General features: G+C 43.0%; 1 protein-coding gene and 1 long non-coding RNA gene across 2 annotated transcripts in view; one reads left to right on the top strand and one right to left on the bottom strand.

The window, feature by feature from the left end:
• Positions 1-15,344, top strand: part of Dcaf12 (DDB1 and CUL4 associated factor 12) — a 31,131-nt gene extending 15,787 nt beyond the window's left edge. The window contains exons 6-9 of the mRNA XM_008842464.3: positions 800-865; positions 3,752-3,914; positions 13,040-13,218; positions 13,768-15,344. Of these exons, the coding sequence (XP_008840686.1) occupies positions 800-865; positions 3,752-3,914; positions 13,040-13,218; positions 13,768-13,926 (567 nt within the window). The 3' untranslated portion in view covers positions 13,927-15,344. The remainder of the gene's footprint in view (positions 1-799; positions 866-3,751; positions 3,915-13,039; positions 13,219-13,767) is intronic.
• LOC115071919 overlaps positions 13,204-15,753 on the bottom strand; it is a 37,331-nt gene continuing 34,781 nt past the window's right edge. The window contains exon 3 of the long non-coding RNA XR_003850977.1: positions 13,204-13,342. This is a non-coding gene — a long non-coding RNA (uncharacterized LOC115071919). The remainder of the gene's footprint in view (positions 13,343-15,753) is intronic.

A 15,753-nucleotide genomic window follows, 5' to 3' on the forward strand; every position in this document is an offset into this window, starting at 1 on the left:
AAGGCATGTGCTATCATGGCGGCTAAAAGATTATTCTTTAGCCTCCTGTTCCCATCCATGTTTCTGGCTGGAAGTAGATTTCTCTCTATATGTATTAGTTACTTTCTGTTGCTGTGATAAAACACCATGACCAAGGCAACATATAAAAGAGTTTATTGCACTTACGGTTCAGAGGGATGAGAGTCCATCTTGGTGTGGGAGGCATATCAGGCGGCAGCCAGAGCAGAAGGCTGAGCATTCACATCTTTAAGCAGTCACAGAAAACAGAGAGAAACTGGAAATGGGATGTGGCTATGTACTCTCAAAGCCAGCCCCCAGTGACATGCTTTCTCTAGCATGACCACACCTCCTAATGGTTCCATGACCCTCCCCAGACAGTGCCACCAAGTTGGTTCAAATACTTGGAGCCTGTGTGGGAAATTCTCATTCAAACCACCAGACTGGTTTAGCTCTCATATTGACACTGAAGAAAACTACCCTTTACTTGTGAGCTCTGCCCTAACAATCTGATAGGATCAGGGAAATCATGGCATAGGAAGGATTTTTTTGAACTACTGGTGTGTGTCTGTGTGTATTCACTGTTAGAAACTGGACTTGCTTTTGGAAATTCAGTATGCTATCCAACTACAGTCCATAGGGTAAAGTGAAGGCTGCTAATTACCAGCACCTTTGCAGTGAGCACAGAGGGATAGGAGTGGAGGCCAAGAAGACTCCCAACCTCTGGTTCTTCCTCTGTATATTCTGGTCCTTTTAGTTTGCTACAGAATGTATTACAGCATACTTTTCTCTGTTCTTATAGGAACTGGGAGCAGTATCTTTGGATGGCTACTTTCATCTCTGGAAGGCTGAAAATACATTGTCTAAGGTGTGCTAAATGTGACTTGATAGTTTTATCTGATAATTTATGATAAATTAAAAATATTGTCAGTCTTTTTGTAAGATAAGGTCTCTCTGTGTAACTTAGGCTGGCCTTAAACTTGAGAAATCTTGCTTCTATAATACTTCTCAAGGACTGGGATTACTGACAGGTACTAAAATGCCTAGAAAGTTTTTCTTTTTTAAATTTTATGTGTATGAGTGTTAGGCCTGCATGTGTGTAAATGCAGCCATGTTGTGCAGTGCTCACAGAGAACCGAAGAGGGTATTGGATCCCCCAGAATTGGAGTTATAGACAGTTGTTAGCCACCATGTGGGTGCTGAGATTTGAATCCAGGTCCTTGTAAGACCAGCCAGGGCTCTCAACCACTGAGCCATCTCTCCAACCCCTTTTTTCTAAAAAAAAAAAAAAGGAAAAAAAAAAAGATAGGACTTTAGCCGGGCATGGTGGTGCACACCTTTGATCTCAGCACTCGGGAGGTATGAAAAAGACAAAAAAATAAAAATAAAAACAGGATTTTGCTGGGTGTGGTGTTGCCTTTAATCCTAGCACTTGAGAGGCAGAGACAGGCAAATCTCTTGAGTTCCAGGCCAGCCAGGGCTTCATAGTGAAACCGTGTACCAAAAAAACAGAGTTGGAGAGATGGTTCAGCAGTTAAGAGCAATTACTGCTCTTGCAGAGGACCTGTGTTTGGTTTCTAGTACCCACATGGTAGCTAACACTCATCCTTAACTCCAGTTCTAGCAGATCAGACCCCCTCTCTGGTCTCCAAGGGCATTACCTGCTTGCGTTGCGCTCACATGCACGCAGGCAAAGCACTCATACACATAAAATAAAATTCCAAAATAAGGAGGACAGACAGGATCTCATTTAGCCCAAACTGGCTACGAACTTGCTGACCTTTGAACTTCTTATTCCCCTGCCTCTACCTCCCCAGTCTACCACCAGGGGAAGTCTTTAAAGAGATCTCAATTGCAGAGCTCATTTAATTGTCCTCCTTTCTACAGAGTATTTAAGCAATTGTTTATAGATTATTGACTACTTGACAGCCTGTAAGGTAGAAGAAACTAAATGTTTGGAGTCCATGGCAACTAAAGATCAAACTAAGATAAGCCATCTCCTAATAATCATGTAAAATAATGAGAAAATAGAGTGGGGTGTTTTTTTGTTTTTTTGGGGGGGTCTTTTTGAGACAGGGTCTCCCTGTAGCCCCAGCTGTCCTGGATTCACTAGGGAGACCAGGCTGGCCTTGAGCTCACAGAGATCCGCCTGCCTCTGCCTCCCGAGTGCTGGGATTAAAGGCGTGCACCACGACACCTGGCTAGAGTGGGGTTTTTTTTATTCTTGTTATTTGTTTTTTTGTTTTGTTTTTAGAGAGGGTTTTATTTTGTAGCCAGAGCTGGCCTAGAACTCTTCTATGTAATCAGGTTGCCCTCAAATCAATGATCATCCTGCTTCAGCCTCCCAAACGCTAGGATTATAAGCAAGAACCACCATACCCAGTATTCTTTGCTTTGTTTTTTATTTTTATTTTTTGGTCTTTTTGAGACAGGGCCTCTCTGTAGCCCCAGCTGGCCTGGAACTCACTATGTAGACCAGTCTGGCCTTCAACTCACAGAGACCCACCCCACCTGGTTCTGTCTCCTGAGTGCTTGGGATTAAAGACGTACACCACCATGCCTGACTCGTTTCTCTTTTTTTTTTAAAGATTCATTTTTATTTATTTTTTGTCTTTTTGAGACAGGGTCTCCCTGTAGCCCCAGCTGTCCTGGAACTCACTATGTAGACCAGGCTGGCCTTGAACTCACAGAGATCTGCCTGCCTCTGCCTCCCGAGTGCTGGGATTGAAGGTGTACGCCACCATGCCTGGCTTAATTTTTTTAATGTGTACCTCATGCATGTAGGCACTCTCAGAAGCCAGAAAAGGATGTTGGAACACCTGGTTACAGGTAGTTGTGAGCCATCATGTGGATTCTGGGAACTGAGCTCAGGTCCTATGCAAGAAAAACAACTACCTTTAACTGATGAGCCACCTCTCTGGCTGTTTTTCTTTTTAAAATATTTTATTGTTTTTATGAGTGTATTGCCTGTTAGTTGTGTTACTATGTTAGTGTACCCCTGTCATGCAGTGCCTGCAGAGGTCAGAAGAGGGCATTGGATTCCCCTAGACCTGGAGTTACAGATAGTTGTGATTTGCTATGTGTATTCTGGGAACTGAACAAAGATCTCTGGAAGAGCAGCAAGTGTTCTTAACCATCTGTCTAGCCCCACTAGCAACTTTTTTGTACAATGAAGCAAACATGTGGATCTTTGTGTCTTCTCCTAGTTATATTTGTGGCTTAAGATGAAATGAGGCTCTGGGAGTTAATAATTCCTTTATGTCATAGCAGCTTTGGTCTCCACTGACCTTAGCTATTGCATAGTAGGCAGCAAATGTAGGTTTGCCAGGCCACGAGGGTCAAGGATTAAGACTGATTCAGGTTATTTGGAATGAAGTCAGTCCTAAGAGTCTACTTTCTGTAGTATATATATAGTTCCCATTCCTTTGAGGAATTTGTTGAGGGGTAGTCAGAAATCAGTCCCTGAATTTGAAGAGCAACAAGGAAGGTGATAGCTTATCCTGCAGAAAGAACAGGGTGAAACTTTGACTTTACTGAACTACGGAAATAATCCGTAGTTCTTGACTTTCCCTGCCATTCTCATATTTAATTCAACATTTACCTTTTCCCTAACTCAGAAGTCATTTTGCTAACTACAGTTTGTCTTTGTCTTTGACAAGTGCTTGTGTAAGAAGCAGCCCACAGAAATGGGAGAACAAGAATAATACCCCAGTTTTATGCTCTCTGGTTATGGATACATCTCTTCTCTTTTCAGCTCCTTTCCACCAAATTACCATATTGTCGTGAGAATGTGTGTCTGGCCTATGGTAGTGAATGGTCAGTGTATGCAGTAGGTTCTCAAGCACATGTCTCCTTCTTGGACCCACGGCAACCATCATACAACGTCAAGTCTGTCTGCTCTAGGGAGAGAGGCAGTGGTAAGTCCTGGTGTATTCTTTCAGGCTGGCAACTACTTTGCAAATGAGTTTTGACCTTCTGTTTCTTTGCTGATTTCCAAACAAGAATAGCAGGAGCTGGGCATGGTGGGGCCCACCTTTAATCCCAGCACTCTGGAGGTAAAGGTAGGTAGATCTCTGTGAATTCAAGGCCAGCCTACATAGCCAGTTCCAGGCCAGCTGGAGCTACAGGGAAACCCTGTCTCAAAAAGAAAAACAAACAAAAAAAAGAATAGTGATCTGTGTGGCTGGAGAGATGGCTCAGTGGTTAAGAGCACTGGGCTGCTCTTACAGAGGACCCAGATTCGATTTCCAACACCCACGTGGCATCTCCCAACTGTCCGTAACTCCAGTTCCAGGGGATCTAACACCCTCTTCTGATATCCATGGGCTTTGCACTACATGGGCACACAAACACATGCAGACAGTACACTCATACACATAAAATAATAAAAGAAATGAAAAAAAAAAAAAAGCCAGGTGTGGTGCATGCCTTTAATTTCAGCACTGAGGAGGCAGAGGCAGGTGGATCTCTGTGAGTTCAAGGCCAGCCTAGTCTACAAAGTAAGTTCCAGATCAGCTGTGGCTACTGGGAAGATCAGGATTCAAAAGGACCAAAAAAGGAGCCAGGCTTGGTGACTGCATGCCTTTAATCCCAGTACTTGGAGGCAGAGGTGGGTGGATCTCCATGAGTTTGAAGCCAGTCTGGTCTACATAATGAGTTCTAGGCCAGTTGGGGCTACAGTGAGACCTTGTCTCAAAAAAAAAAAAAAAAAGAATAGTGGTCTGTGTAGCACGTGGAAGCATTTGGCGACAGAAGATAAGGACTTGGAACTTAACTACTGCATAAGGCAAAAGAGATTAAAATACATCTTATATGGACTTAAGCTGAAGTTTGGAGAGTACAGTTCCTTGAACTGTTTTGTTTGGTTTGGTTTTTTTTTTTTTTTGGTCCTTTTGAGACAGTCTCCCTGTAGCCCGAGCTGTCCTAGAACTCACTATGTAGACCAGGCTGGCCTTGAACTCACAGAGATCCTCCTGCCTCTGCCACCAAGTGCTGGGACTACAGGCGTGCGCCACCATGCCCAGCTGAAATTTTATGATCATTTATATGTCATCTCTAATATCTTTCACATACCTAAAGAAATATATTCAGGCTAAGCATGGTGGCACACGCCTTTAATCCTAGCACTTGTAGGCAGAGGCAGGTGGATCTCTGTGAGTTCAAGGCCAGCCTGGTCTACATAGTGAGTTCTAGGACAGCTGGGACTACAGGAAGACCCTGTCTCAAAAAGACAAAAAAAAAGGTATTCAGACCTGCATAACTTGCATAAACATTCTCATTTTCTTTTCCATTGTGGAAACATCCAACCATCTTACTAATCTTCATACAAAAATCCTTTACTAAAAATATTTACATTTTCATATCCTTCATTTTCTTACTGTTTTCCTTTTTTTTTTTTCTTTTATCTTTTTGAGGCAGGGTCTCCCTATAGCCCCAGATGGCCTGGAACTCACTATATAGACAAGGCTGTCCTGGAAGTCACAGAGATCTGCCTGCCTCTGCCTCCCAAGTGCTGGAATTAAAGGCGTGCGCTGTTATACCTGGCCGTGGTTTTCTTTCTTAATACTATGAGACATAATAACCTTAACAAATAAGTTTACCATCTGTTGTGAGAATTTTCTCCCTGGTGGTACTAAGCAATGTTTACCCCTCATAAGGTTTTAGTGATAGACCAAAGTCTGATTCCATTGAAGTTCACCTTGGGGAACCAATGAGTTCATTGAGGTTATTAGAAAGCATGGATACTGGATGACCCCAAACCAGCTGCATTCCTAAGTCTTCATCCAGCATGCATGATGACTTCTCCATAACCTCATGAGTGGTACCCCCTTTCCCTAGTCTTACCCATCCTGCTTCCTTCCCAAGACCATGAGACCACAAAAGCAATTAGGACAAAATTGAGTATAACTGACTGGAAGGAGTGGCTAGATATTCAGGAGTGGTCTCCATGTCCTTGTTTACCCCTTCCTTCTAAGTTACGAATATGAGAGTTGTTTGACTTAGAAGATAGTGCTACGTAACATCATTATTAAAAGAAAGTAGAATCCAAAGTGTGTACATAGGATTATGTAATAATATATCTGTGTATATATTGTTCCCTATAATCAGCTTGTATCTGTAAATGTAGGCATACAACCTGAATAATAGTTACCCTCCTTCTTATGAAGAGATCCAGTTGTAGAGTAACATAATACTCTAATATTTCCCAGCAGAGGCCAGTTTTTTTTTTCTGGTCTTTTTGAGATAGGGTCTCCCTGTAGCCCCAGCTGACCTGGAACTCACTATGTAGACCATCTTGGCCTTGAACTCACAGATATTCAACTGCCTGTGCCTCCCAAATGCTGGGACTTCAGGTGTGTGCCACCACGCCCGGCAGGCCACTGTTTCTTTCTTTTTTTTTTTTTTTTTTTTTTTTTTTTTTTTTTTTTTTTTGGGGTCTCTCTGTAGCCCCAGCTGTCCTGGAACTCACTATGTAGACCAGGCTGGCTTCGAACTCACAAAGATCATCTGCTTGTGCCTCCCAAGTGCTGGGATTAAAGGCGTGTGCCACCATGCCTGGCTAGGCCACTGTTTTTTTTTTAACTTCAGTTTTTAGTCCAGGCTTGAATGCAGAAAACCATCAGCCTTTTTTTTTTTAAACCTGGATTAGAAAAGCCACATTAGCTGGGCATGACAGGCATGCCCTTAATCCCAGCACTTGGGAGGCAGAGGCAGGCAGATCTCTGTGAGTTCCAGTGGAGTCCTCACCTCCAGCCTACCCAAACAGACTGTTCCTTTTTGCCTCTTACTGCTGCATCTGCCCACTAGCAGCAGCAGCTTGTTTAGCATCTAGCAAATTATTTTTTGAGTTGGGGTTGAAATCTGTCCTCTTCCAAGACTAGGCCCTGGGTTACTGCAAATCACAGGAGAGCCCTAGGTCTAGCATCTCTGTGGTAGCTGGCTAATATTAGAGGCATATGACTGGGAAAGCTCTTAAGAAAATAGCAAATATATATATATACACACTTTTTTTTTTGGGAATTTTTGAGACAGTGTCTCCCTGTAGCCCCAGCTGTTCGGGAACTCACTATGTAGACCAGAGGCTGGCCTAACTCACAGAGATCCGCCTGCCTCCCAAGTGCCGGGACTACAGAAGTGCACCACCACGCCTGTCTGTAAATATATAAATATATATATGTATGTATATATATATTTATTTATTTTTTTTGGTCTTTTTGAGACAGGGTCTCCCTGTAGCCCTTGCTGGCCTGGATTCACTATGGAGACCAGGCTGGAACCACACCTGGCAGTAAATATATATAATTTTTAAAAAATGTTTTATTATTTTTTAATGTATATGAGTGCATTGTCTGCATGTATGTGAGTGCACCCATGTCATGCAGTGCTGCGGAGGTCAGAAGAGGGTGTCAGATCCCCTGGAATTGGAGTTAAGGATGGTTTGTAGCTGCCATGTGGGTGCTGGGAATTGAACCTGGGTCCTCTGCAAGAGCAGCCAGTGTTCTTAACCGCTGAGCCATCTCTCCAGCCTCAAAAATAGTAAATATATTCTGCAAAACAATGTCAAAGTCTAAAACATTCCCTTTTAGAAATCAATAAATAGGGACTAGAGAGGTGGCTCAGCAGTTAAGAACGCTGGCAGCTATTGCACATGACCCAGATTCAGTTCCCAACATGCACATGGCAGCTAACAACCATCTGTAATACCAGTTTCTGGAGATCTGAATGTCCTCTTTTGGCCTCCACGGCCATTACACTCATGGGTGCCCTTATATACATGCAATCAAAATAAGCATACACATAAAATAAAGTTAAAGGATTAAAAAGAAATGAGCAAATAAATCATGCAAAATAATGTCAAAATCCAAAAATCCCATCATTGAGGTCTGGTATTACTGTTGGACAAGAAAATGTGTTGACCTTATCACATGGCAAAAGAGCCCATGTTGGAGTCTCCTCTGGGCTCCCATTTGTTGATTCCCATTAAGAATCCAAAAAGGTGAAAAGAAAAAAGAAAAGAAAAATTGGAAAAGATTGGGACATATGACTAAATGCCTGTGGTACAGGAAATTGCCAGGGTACCATGATTTCCTGAGGGCTCAGTAGTATCAGTAAGTTTCTGAGTGCTGCCATTTTGGTTTCTGCCATGTAAGTTGCATTTAGGCAAGATGGTGGCAAGGTTGCACATTCTACACCATTTTGAAAATATCACTAACCTGGGCTGGAGAGATGGCTCAATAGTTAAGAACACTGGATGTTCTTGCAGAAGACCTGAGTTCAAATCCCAGCACCCACATGAAGCTAACTGTCCAAAACGCCAGTCCGAGGGAATCTAATGGCCTTTTCTGACCTCCGAGGGCATTGTCCGGCACGGGTGCACTTACGTACAAACAGGCAATACATGCATACACATAAAATAAAAATAATAAATTTAAAAGAAAAAGAAAATATCACTAACCAAGATGGCTACCAAGTAACATGGCTATCATGATGGCAAACAGATCACATGTTGCCTCCATCTTGATAAGGTCATCAGCCAAAATGGCAACAAAGCCATATGCTTACTTTTTGCCTGTGGTGAGCTCAGCTCCATTATAAAATGAGTGCATGGCCCATCAGGACAGGAGTCCTTGTGGGATTCATGAATCTCACACATTAAATGTGAAGAGTGAAGAGCCAGCTCCTTTTCTTAAAAAACAAATATCTGCCGGGCTTGGTGGCAATGCCTTTAATCCCAGCACAGGCAGAGGCAGGCGGATCTCTGTGAGTTCAAGGCAGGCCTGGTCTACATAGTTCCAGGACAGCTGGGGCTACAGGGGGACCCTGTCTCAAAAAAGACAAAAAAAAAAACCAAAACACAAATATCAAAGTTAGGTTAGACTTCCATAGGAAAAATTGCCCTCAGATACGTGGCTCAAAAAAGCAAAGCAGAGAAATAGAAGGAATTCCATCTCAGTCCAATGAAGGAGAGACCATAAGTTTTACCATTTTTCTCCCATTGGAGCATGGCATAGGCCAAGATCAGGATCTGTGACCCTTTTAGAAAACAACTTGTTAGGGCTAGAGCAATGGCTCAGCAGTTAAGAGCACTGCTGCTCTTGCAGAGGACCTGGGTTCAGTTCCTCGTACCCACATGGCAGCTAACAACCATCTGTAACTCCAGTTCCAAGGAATCTGATGCCCTCTTCTGATTTCCACAGGCATTGCATGACACTGATGTACTTAGCATACATGCAGGCAATATACTCATACATATAAAATGAAAATAATAAAATATTATTAAAAGAAGAAAACAACTTGTTATAGTTCTTTTTAAAAATCTTAGCATGCTTGTGTGGAACTTCTACCCAGTTAGAAAAGTAACTGCCTTGGATCACATCAAGCCACTCTGTCCCAATTTTTCTTTTTTGTCACTTTCTATAAATATCTGGCTGTTAGTCTCAAAATGTAGTTTATTCTCTGGCCAAAGGATTCTTTCAGGTTTGATCCAGAATATTTTTCTCATCTGGTCTATCTTTAAAAAAAGAAAAAAATGCCGGGTATGGTGGCGCACGCCTTTAATCCCAGCACTTGGGAGGCAGAGGCAGGGGGATCTCTGTGAGTTCAAGGCCAGCAGCCTGGTCTACATAGTGAGTTCCAGGACAGCTGGAGCTAAAGGGAGACCCTGTCTCAAAAAGGCCAAAAAAAAAAAAGTAAAAAGAAAAAAAATTCAGCCAACCCTTTTTCCCCTTGTTAGATATTAAAAAGCCTTATTGATACTTTGAGATTGAGGAACCAGTTCTTTCCTGCCTTTGATAGATCTCTCAGACACTGCATATATTCCCATGGACTTCATTACTATCCCATCTGGGGTTCTGGTTGGAGAATTTAACATCTGGCACCAAAGACAACCCCCCCTCCCCACCTGGATGCGTCATTCTAACCAGTGTGGCCCTCTGATCCTCATCCTTCTCCAAGGAACAGAATGCTCAGGATAGACATTAATTTGGCCCAGGTATAAAAACTGAGGCCCTAAGAACTGATCTAACTGTTCTATCCCATAAGGGCCCTCTAATAAGAATTTCTTTGTTTAGATTTCTAACCTCAGTGCTAGTTAGTGAGGAATTAACAAATCCGATTCCTACCCCCTCCAAAGGGAACATCCATAAGGGGAAGTAAAAGTCTCGGATTTCTCCTGGGGAGTCAGGGAAGTGGAGATTTGGAAGTGTCTTTCGAAATGTTAAATTATTTTTCCTTAGCTGGGGCAGGAAAGAATATATTGAAAGGGGTGTGGGTGGGGCCAGGAGTGGTACATACCTTTAATCCCAGTACTCAAGAGGCAGGGGCAGGTGGATCTCTAGGGGTTCCAGGACTGCATACTGTCTCAAAAATCCGAAAAAAGAGGTGAGGGTATCTCTGGACCAGCCAGAATAGTTTCCCCACTGTATTTTTTTTCCCCCCATGGATCTCAGTTTCACCTTATTTCCTTTTGTCCTTTAGAAGCTCAGTCCCTGTCCTTAAGGAGGTGGTTCATCTTTTTTGTTTGTGGGGTTTTTTTTTTTTTCTTTTTTAACGTGTATGAGTGTTTTGCCTGCATGTCTGGAAGTGTACCAAGTTCATAGAGTGCCCACAGAGAAGAAGTCGTCTGGTCCCTTTTAACTAGTTACACATGGTTGTTATCTGCCATGTGGGTGCTGGGAACTGAACGTGATCATCTACAAGAACAGCCAGTGCTCTTTTAGCTATTGAGCCATCTCTCCAGCCCCAGGGGAAGTTTCTTGCATTCCAGGTCTGTCCCTTTGCCCATTCCCCTTGAAGGAAGGTGTTCAAGTGCAGAACACCTATGAAAATGCAGATCAGGGCTCTATACTAAGCGTGTGACTCATTCACTCTCAAGCTCTGAAATTTCCTGAACACCAAGGTAATACTTTATCATCCCCGTGATGTTTTTTTACCTTGCTTGTGCACAAAGTTTCCTCTGTGCTTGCTTAGGCCCTTCCTCCACTTTGCCAAGAGACCTTTCCATCTCTGGACTGTCACTAATCTAGGCAGCCAAATGCCCAAGCCTGAGGGAAGCTGCAAGGAGGCAGAGTGGCACATCTCAAAGTTGGGGTCCTAGATTTTGTCCTAGATGGAATTAGAACCCTACACTGAGCCCTAAAATTGTTAGAATTAAAATGTGATGTCATGCCAGGGGTGGTGGCACATGCCTTTAATCCCAGCACTTGAGAGAGGCAGAGGCAGGCAGATCTCTGTGAGTTTGAGGACAGCCTGCCTGGTCTACATAGTTCCAGGCCAGCTGGGGCTAAGGGAGACCCTGTCTCAAAAAAGAAAAAAAACAACTCATGTTGAGGGGTGGAGAGATGGCTGCTCTTGCAGACAACTCAAGTTAAGTTCCCAGTACCCACATGGCAGCTAACAGTGCCACAAGTTTTATATAGAGATATAGATGTATAACACATGTACGGGTATACTTACATGGATGCAAAACACTGATACATAAAAATAAATCAGAATCATTAAAACAAACTCTAGTACAGGGACCCCAATGATAACCACACAAAGAACACACAGATAAAGCGAAAATAACTTGGCAAGGCAGCTTTTACTTTTTCAAGAGCACGCACTGCATCACTTGTATCAAACAAGCATGCCCAACCCAGAAGTTTGTTAGGTCTTAACATAAGAGGACTATGTCCTTTCCTTCCTTGTTCACTGTGGTCGGAGGAAACGGCTTAGTCACTAGATTCTGGGAAGCAGCAGGGCTTTTGCAAAAACAAAAGTTTTTACAGTGGGGGAGGTGGGGGTAGATGATTTGAATTCCTTATCCTAAACCAAAGTTTCAGTGCTCGACAGAAAAGACTGATACTAAACTATTAAACATTTCTTACAGTGCTGGGAACGGAACCCAACTCTGCAGGAGCAGCAGGTGCTCTTAATCACCAAGCCATCTCTCCAGTCCTCGCTGGGATTTTTTTTTTTTTTTTTTTTGGTCTTTTTGAGACAGGGTCTCCCTGTAGCCCAAGCTGTCCTGGAACTCACTATGTAGACCAGGCTGGCCTTGAACTCACGGATCTGCCTGCCTCTGCCTCCAAGTGCTGGGACTACAGGCATGTACTACCATGCCCAGACTCTCTGGGATTTTTTAAAGATGTAGTTAAGATGTTTACATTTACTGAATAGATGACTCAGCAGTTAAGGAGGACCCGGGTTCATTTCTCAACATCCACATGGCAGCTAACAACCATCCTTAACTCCAGTTCCAAGGGATCCAACACCCTTTTTGTCCTCCTCAGGCATTGTACAACATCAGTACGCTTACATTCATGCAGGCAGTACACTCACACATCAAATAAAAAGAAATTTAAAAAAAAATTTTAAAGCTGGGTGTAGTAGCACATGCCTTTAATTCTAGCACTTAGAGGAGGCAAAGGCAAGTAGATCTCTATGAGGTAGAGGTCACATGGTCTGCATAGTACATTTCAGGCCTGCTCTGGCTACACAGAGACCTTGACTCAAAAAACAAAATGCTTACATTTAGAACCTAGAACAATGGATGTAATAAAAGTAGGAGGAAAGGCGTGCACCACCACACCCAGGTGATAATGAAGTTTTGATGAATTAATAAAATTTTGGTTACTGTTGAGGTAACTTTCATATGAGGCACCTGTATCCCTTCACTTATATGATCCAAGATGTAGCAGATACATTTTCTCTGTGATCCAGAGTAATGGTTAACTTGTCATAAATGACATACTACCAAATACTTCTTGTGGGGCTGTGGTAGTAACTATGCAGATAAAACTAAGTTGCAGTCTAAGTTGGCAACATGTGATGAAGAAAAGCTAATAGTTATGAAAGATGATCCCAGAGCTGCCCAAGGGGAGGTACTAGACACATTTAAGTTCTATAGCCAAAACTAACTTGGGCATTATCAGTAATCTGGCTTAGCAAAGGCTTCTGTTAGCTACCATGAGTTGTACTTAACCTTTGGAACACAGACATATTTGGGGATGCTGAGCAGCTCAAGCATATACTTTAATTGCTCTGCACTTTTCTCTTTCAGGGATCCGGTCAGTAAGCTTCTACGAACACATTATTACTGTGGGCACAGGGCAGGGTTCCCTGCTGTTCTATGATATCCGAGCTCAGAGATTTCTGGAAGAGAGGTTCTCAGCTTCTTGTGGATCCAAGCCCAGACTGACAGGGGAGAATCTGAAACTAACCACTGGCAAGGGCTGGCTGGTGAGTAAGCCCACACCTGAGATGATTGTTGCTGGACGGTCACTTCTGTCGATACACCACCAGCAAAACTTCTTGGAGCAGAGAAAGGCCCTTTCCCCGTCTTTGCATTGTGTGTGCTTATTGCCTATGGGGAGAAAAAGCAGCTCAGTAAGGCAGCTATCAGAGCAAATGCTTGTTATCTCTGCATCCAGGAAACTGAGGCAGGAAGGAGATTCACAAGTTTGTAACCAGCCTGAACTACATAAGGAGACCCTTTCCCTAAAAAGAAAAAAATGGTAAAATATAGTGGTTGGCCTAGGATTTCCTCCAAGTGATAATAGAGCAGGGAAGATGAGAAACCCCCTCTCCTTGCCACTGCCAGTGAGTTATAAATGAGTTTGAATCTAGTGGTTTTGTGGCTTAGTTCCTCTCTGATACTTGGTTGGAAAAAAATGCTCAGTTCCCATGCGAAGTGATTGTGTGACATCAGGTGATATAGAACCCTTTCCTGTTTGGTCCTTTCCTGCTCACTTCTGTAGAGGGGCTAACAGGCTCTTTCTGTTCACCTAGAATCATGATGAAACCTGGAGGAATTACTTTTCGGACATTGACTTCTTCCCCAATGCTGTTTACACCCACTGCTACGACTCGTCCGGAACGAAACTCTTTGTGGCAGGAGGTCCCCTCCCTTCAGGGCTCCATGGAAACTATGCTGGACTGTGGAGTTAATGACAACTAACTTTCTCCCAAAATGCAGATTTACACTAACCTCTACCCATAGTTTCTTTGTTTCGTCTTTTAATTTTTTTTCTTTCCTCCAATTGTGGAAACCTTTCATATTTTAGTGGAAACATCTGAGTTTGCCCATGGTTGAGGCAATTAATAGGAAGAATCTGCAGAAATCGAAAATGTGGGGTTTTTGGGGGTTGGGGCAGGTTGATTGGTCAGGTTGGTTTGTTTGGTTCCCCTTTCAGTGATTAGAATTTTATTGTCATTTTTTTCTTTACGTGACACACACTCTCTCTTCTCTGGCTTCTTTATGCTGAAATGACATAGTCATTCTCGCCCTTACTTCACTCTCGAGAGGTAGGGCTCCTTTATAATTATGTGGTAGCTGTCAGACTTTCTGTGAAAGTTTGGGAGCTTGTGTGTGTTTTTGGGGGGGAGCCTCGTGTGTGTGTGTGTGTGTGTGTGTGTGTGTGTGTGTGTGTGAACTTGTGTGCCTGTTGGTATTGTGTCACTGGAGTGAGGGTTACCTGTAATTAAAGTATTTATAAAAGAACCAACTTTATTCAGAGTCTAGCTTTGGGCCTAGCCTGTATCTTGTGTTTTTTAAAGTCTGACATTGTAAAAAGTAAAAAACAGACAAAACACCAGGAAAACACTTGAGTTAGATTGCAGACTGCCTGGGGCCTCAATGCAAGGACTCCAAAGTACTCCAGCACTCCCTGTCCTCCCACGTCTGGGAGAACACCAATGTGTCACTTCACTCCCTAAACTCCTGTCTGCTCAGCCAATGGCCACTTTGCTAAACCATCAGGTGCAGTTATGGGGACTGCAGAAGGCTTCAGGTCTGGGTAAAGAGAATCCTCTTCCAGTCTCCCTCTCTCTTTGCTCAAGGCCTGATCTGGCCAGGCCCCAGGAGTCTGCTATGGTCCCCATATATCATCTCCTTTGCTTTGAAGAAACTTTTCCTTTGCTGTTCTTCTAGTCTTGCTTGTAGGTTTTGCTGGTGCTTTCTAATTGGGTTCAGTCCAGGAGGGTGTGGTCATGAGGGGGTTTATCTACATGTAGTGAGTACTTCATGTGTGGGATATTTGTTTTCTCAGTGCAGTGGGGCTTAGGGTTGGAGCCACCCCTCCTGCTATGGTGGCTCACACCTGTGATGGTGATGGGGCGGCTTATGCATGTTAACAGCATCAATGTGATGAGTAATTTGCTTGTTCCTCCTTTGACCTGACTGTTTAGTCTGAGGGTTTTAAATTTGCAGGAGCTGTGCCCTGTTTTCTCGAATCATGTCCAGAGTAACCTTTTCTTATCTCTAGTCCTCTAAGCACACACAGTGCTTCTCTAGCAACATCCCTTCCTGGAGAAAGGAGGTTGTAGTCCTGCACCCAGTTTCTTGTTTGGTCTCCCAGTTATCCCTGTTTTCTCTAAGTGTAAAGAGTACCCTTCTTATAATGGTAGGGGCTGGTGGGGAAGGGACACAGCAAGTCCTAACTTGGTGGTACATAGCATATGCCACAGGTTCTGGAATAATCATCTTATACCCTAGAAAAATAGGTGCTGCAAACAGGGAATTAAGCAAAATGCTGGATGCTATAAATCTTCTGTCTTAATTTTTTTTCTATTACTAAACTACAGGCTGTAGATTTCTTAGTTCTCACAGAACTATCATTTTAAACTGACTTGTATATTTTAAAAAAATCTTGAGTAGGATGTCTTGTACTGTTGCTAGGTCCTCTTCTGTGATGGGCCATGCATTTGATTGTTTGGGGATTTTCTGTTTTTTAAAATGTAGCACCTGACTTTTTGCCAAGGAAAAAAATAAATATT

Source organism: Nannospalax galili, unplaced genomic scaffold (genome assembly GCF_000622305.1).
Source record: "Nannospalax galili isolate Female #2095 unplaced genomic scaffold, S.galili_v1.0 scaffold341, whole genome shotgun sequence".
Classification (NCBI taxonomy): Eukaryota; Metazoa; Chordata; class Mammalia; order Rodentia; family Spalacidae; genus Nannospalax; species Nannospalax galili.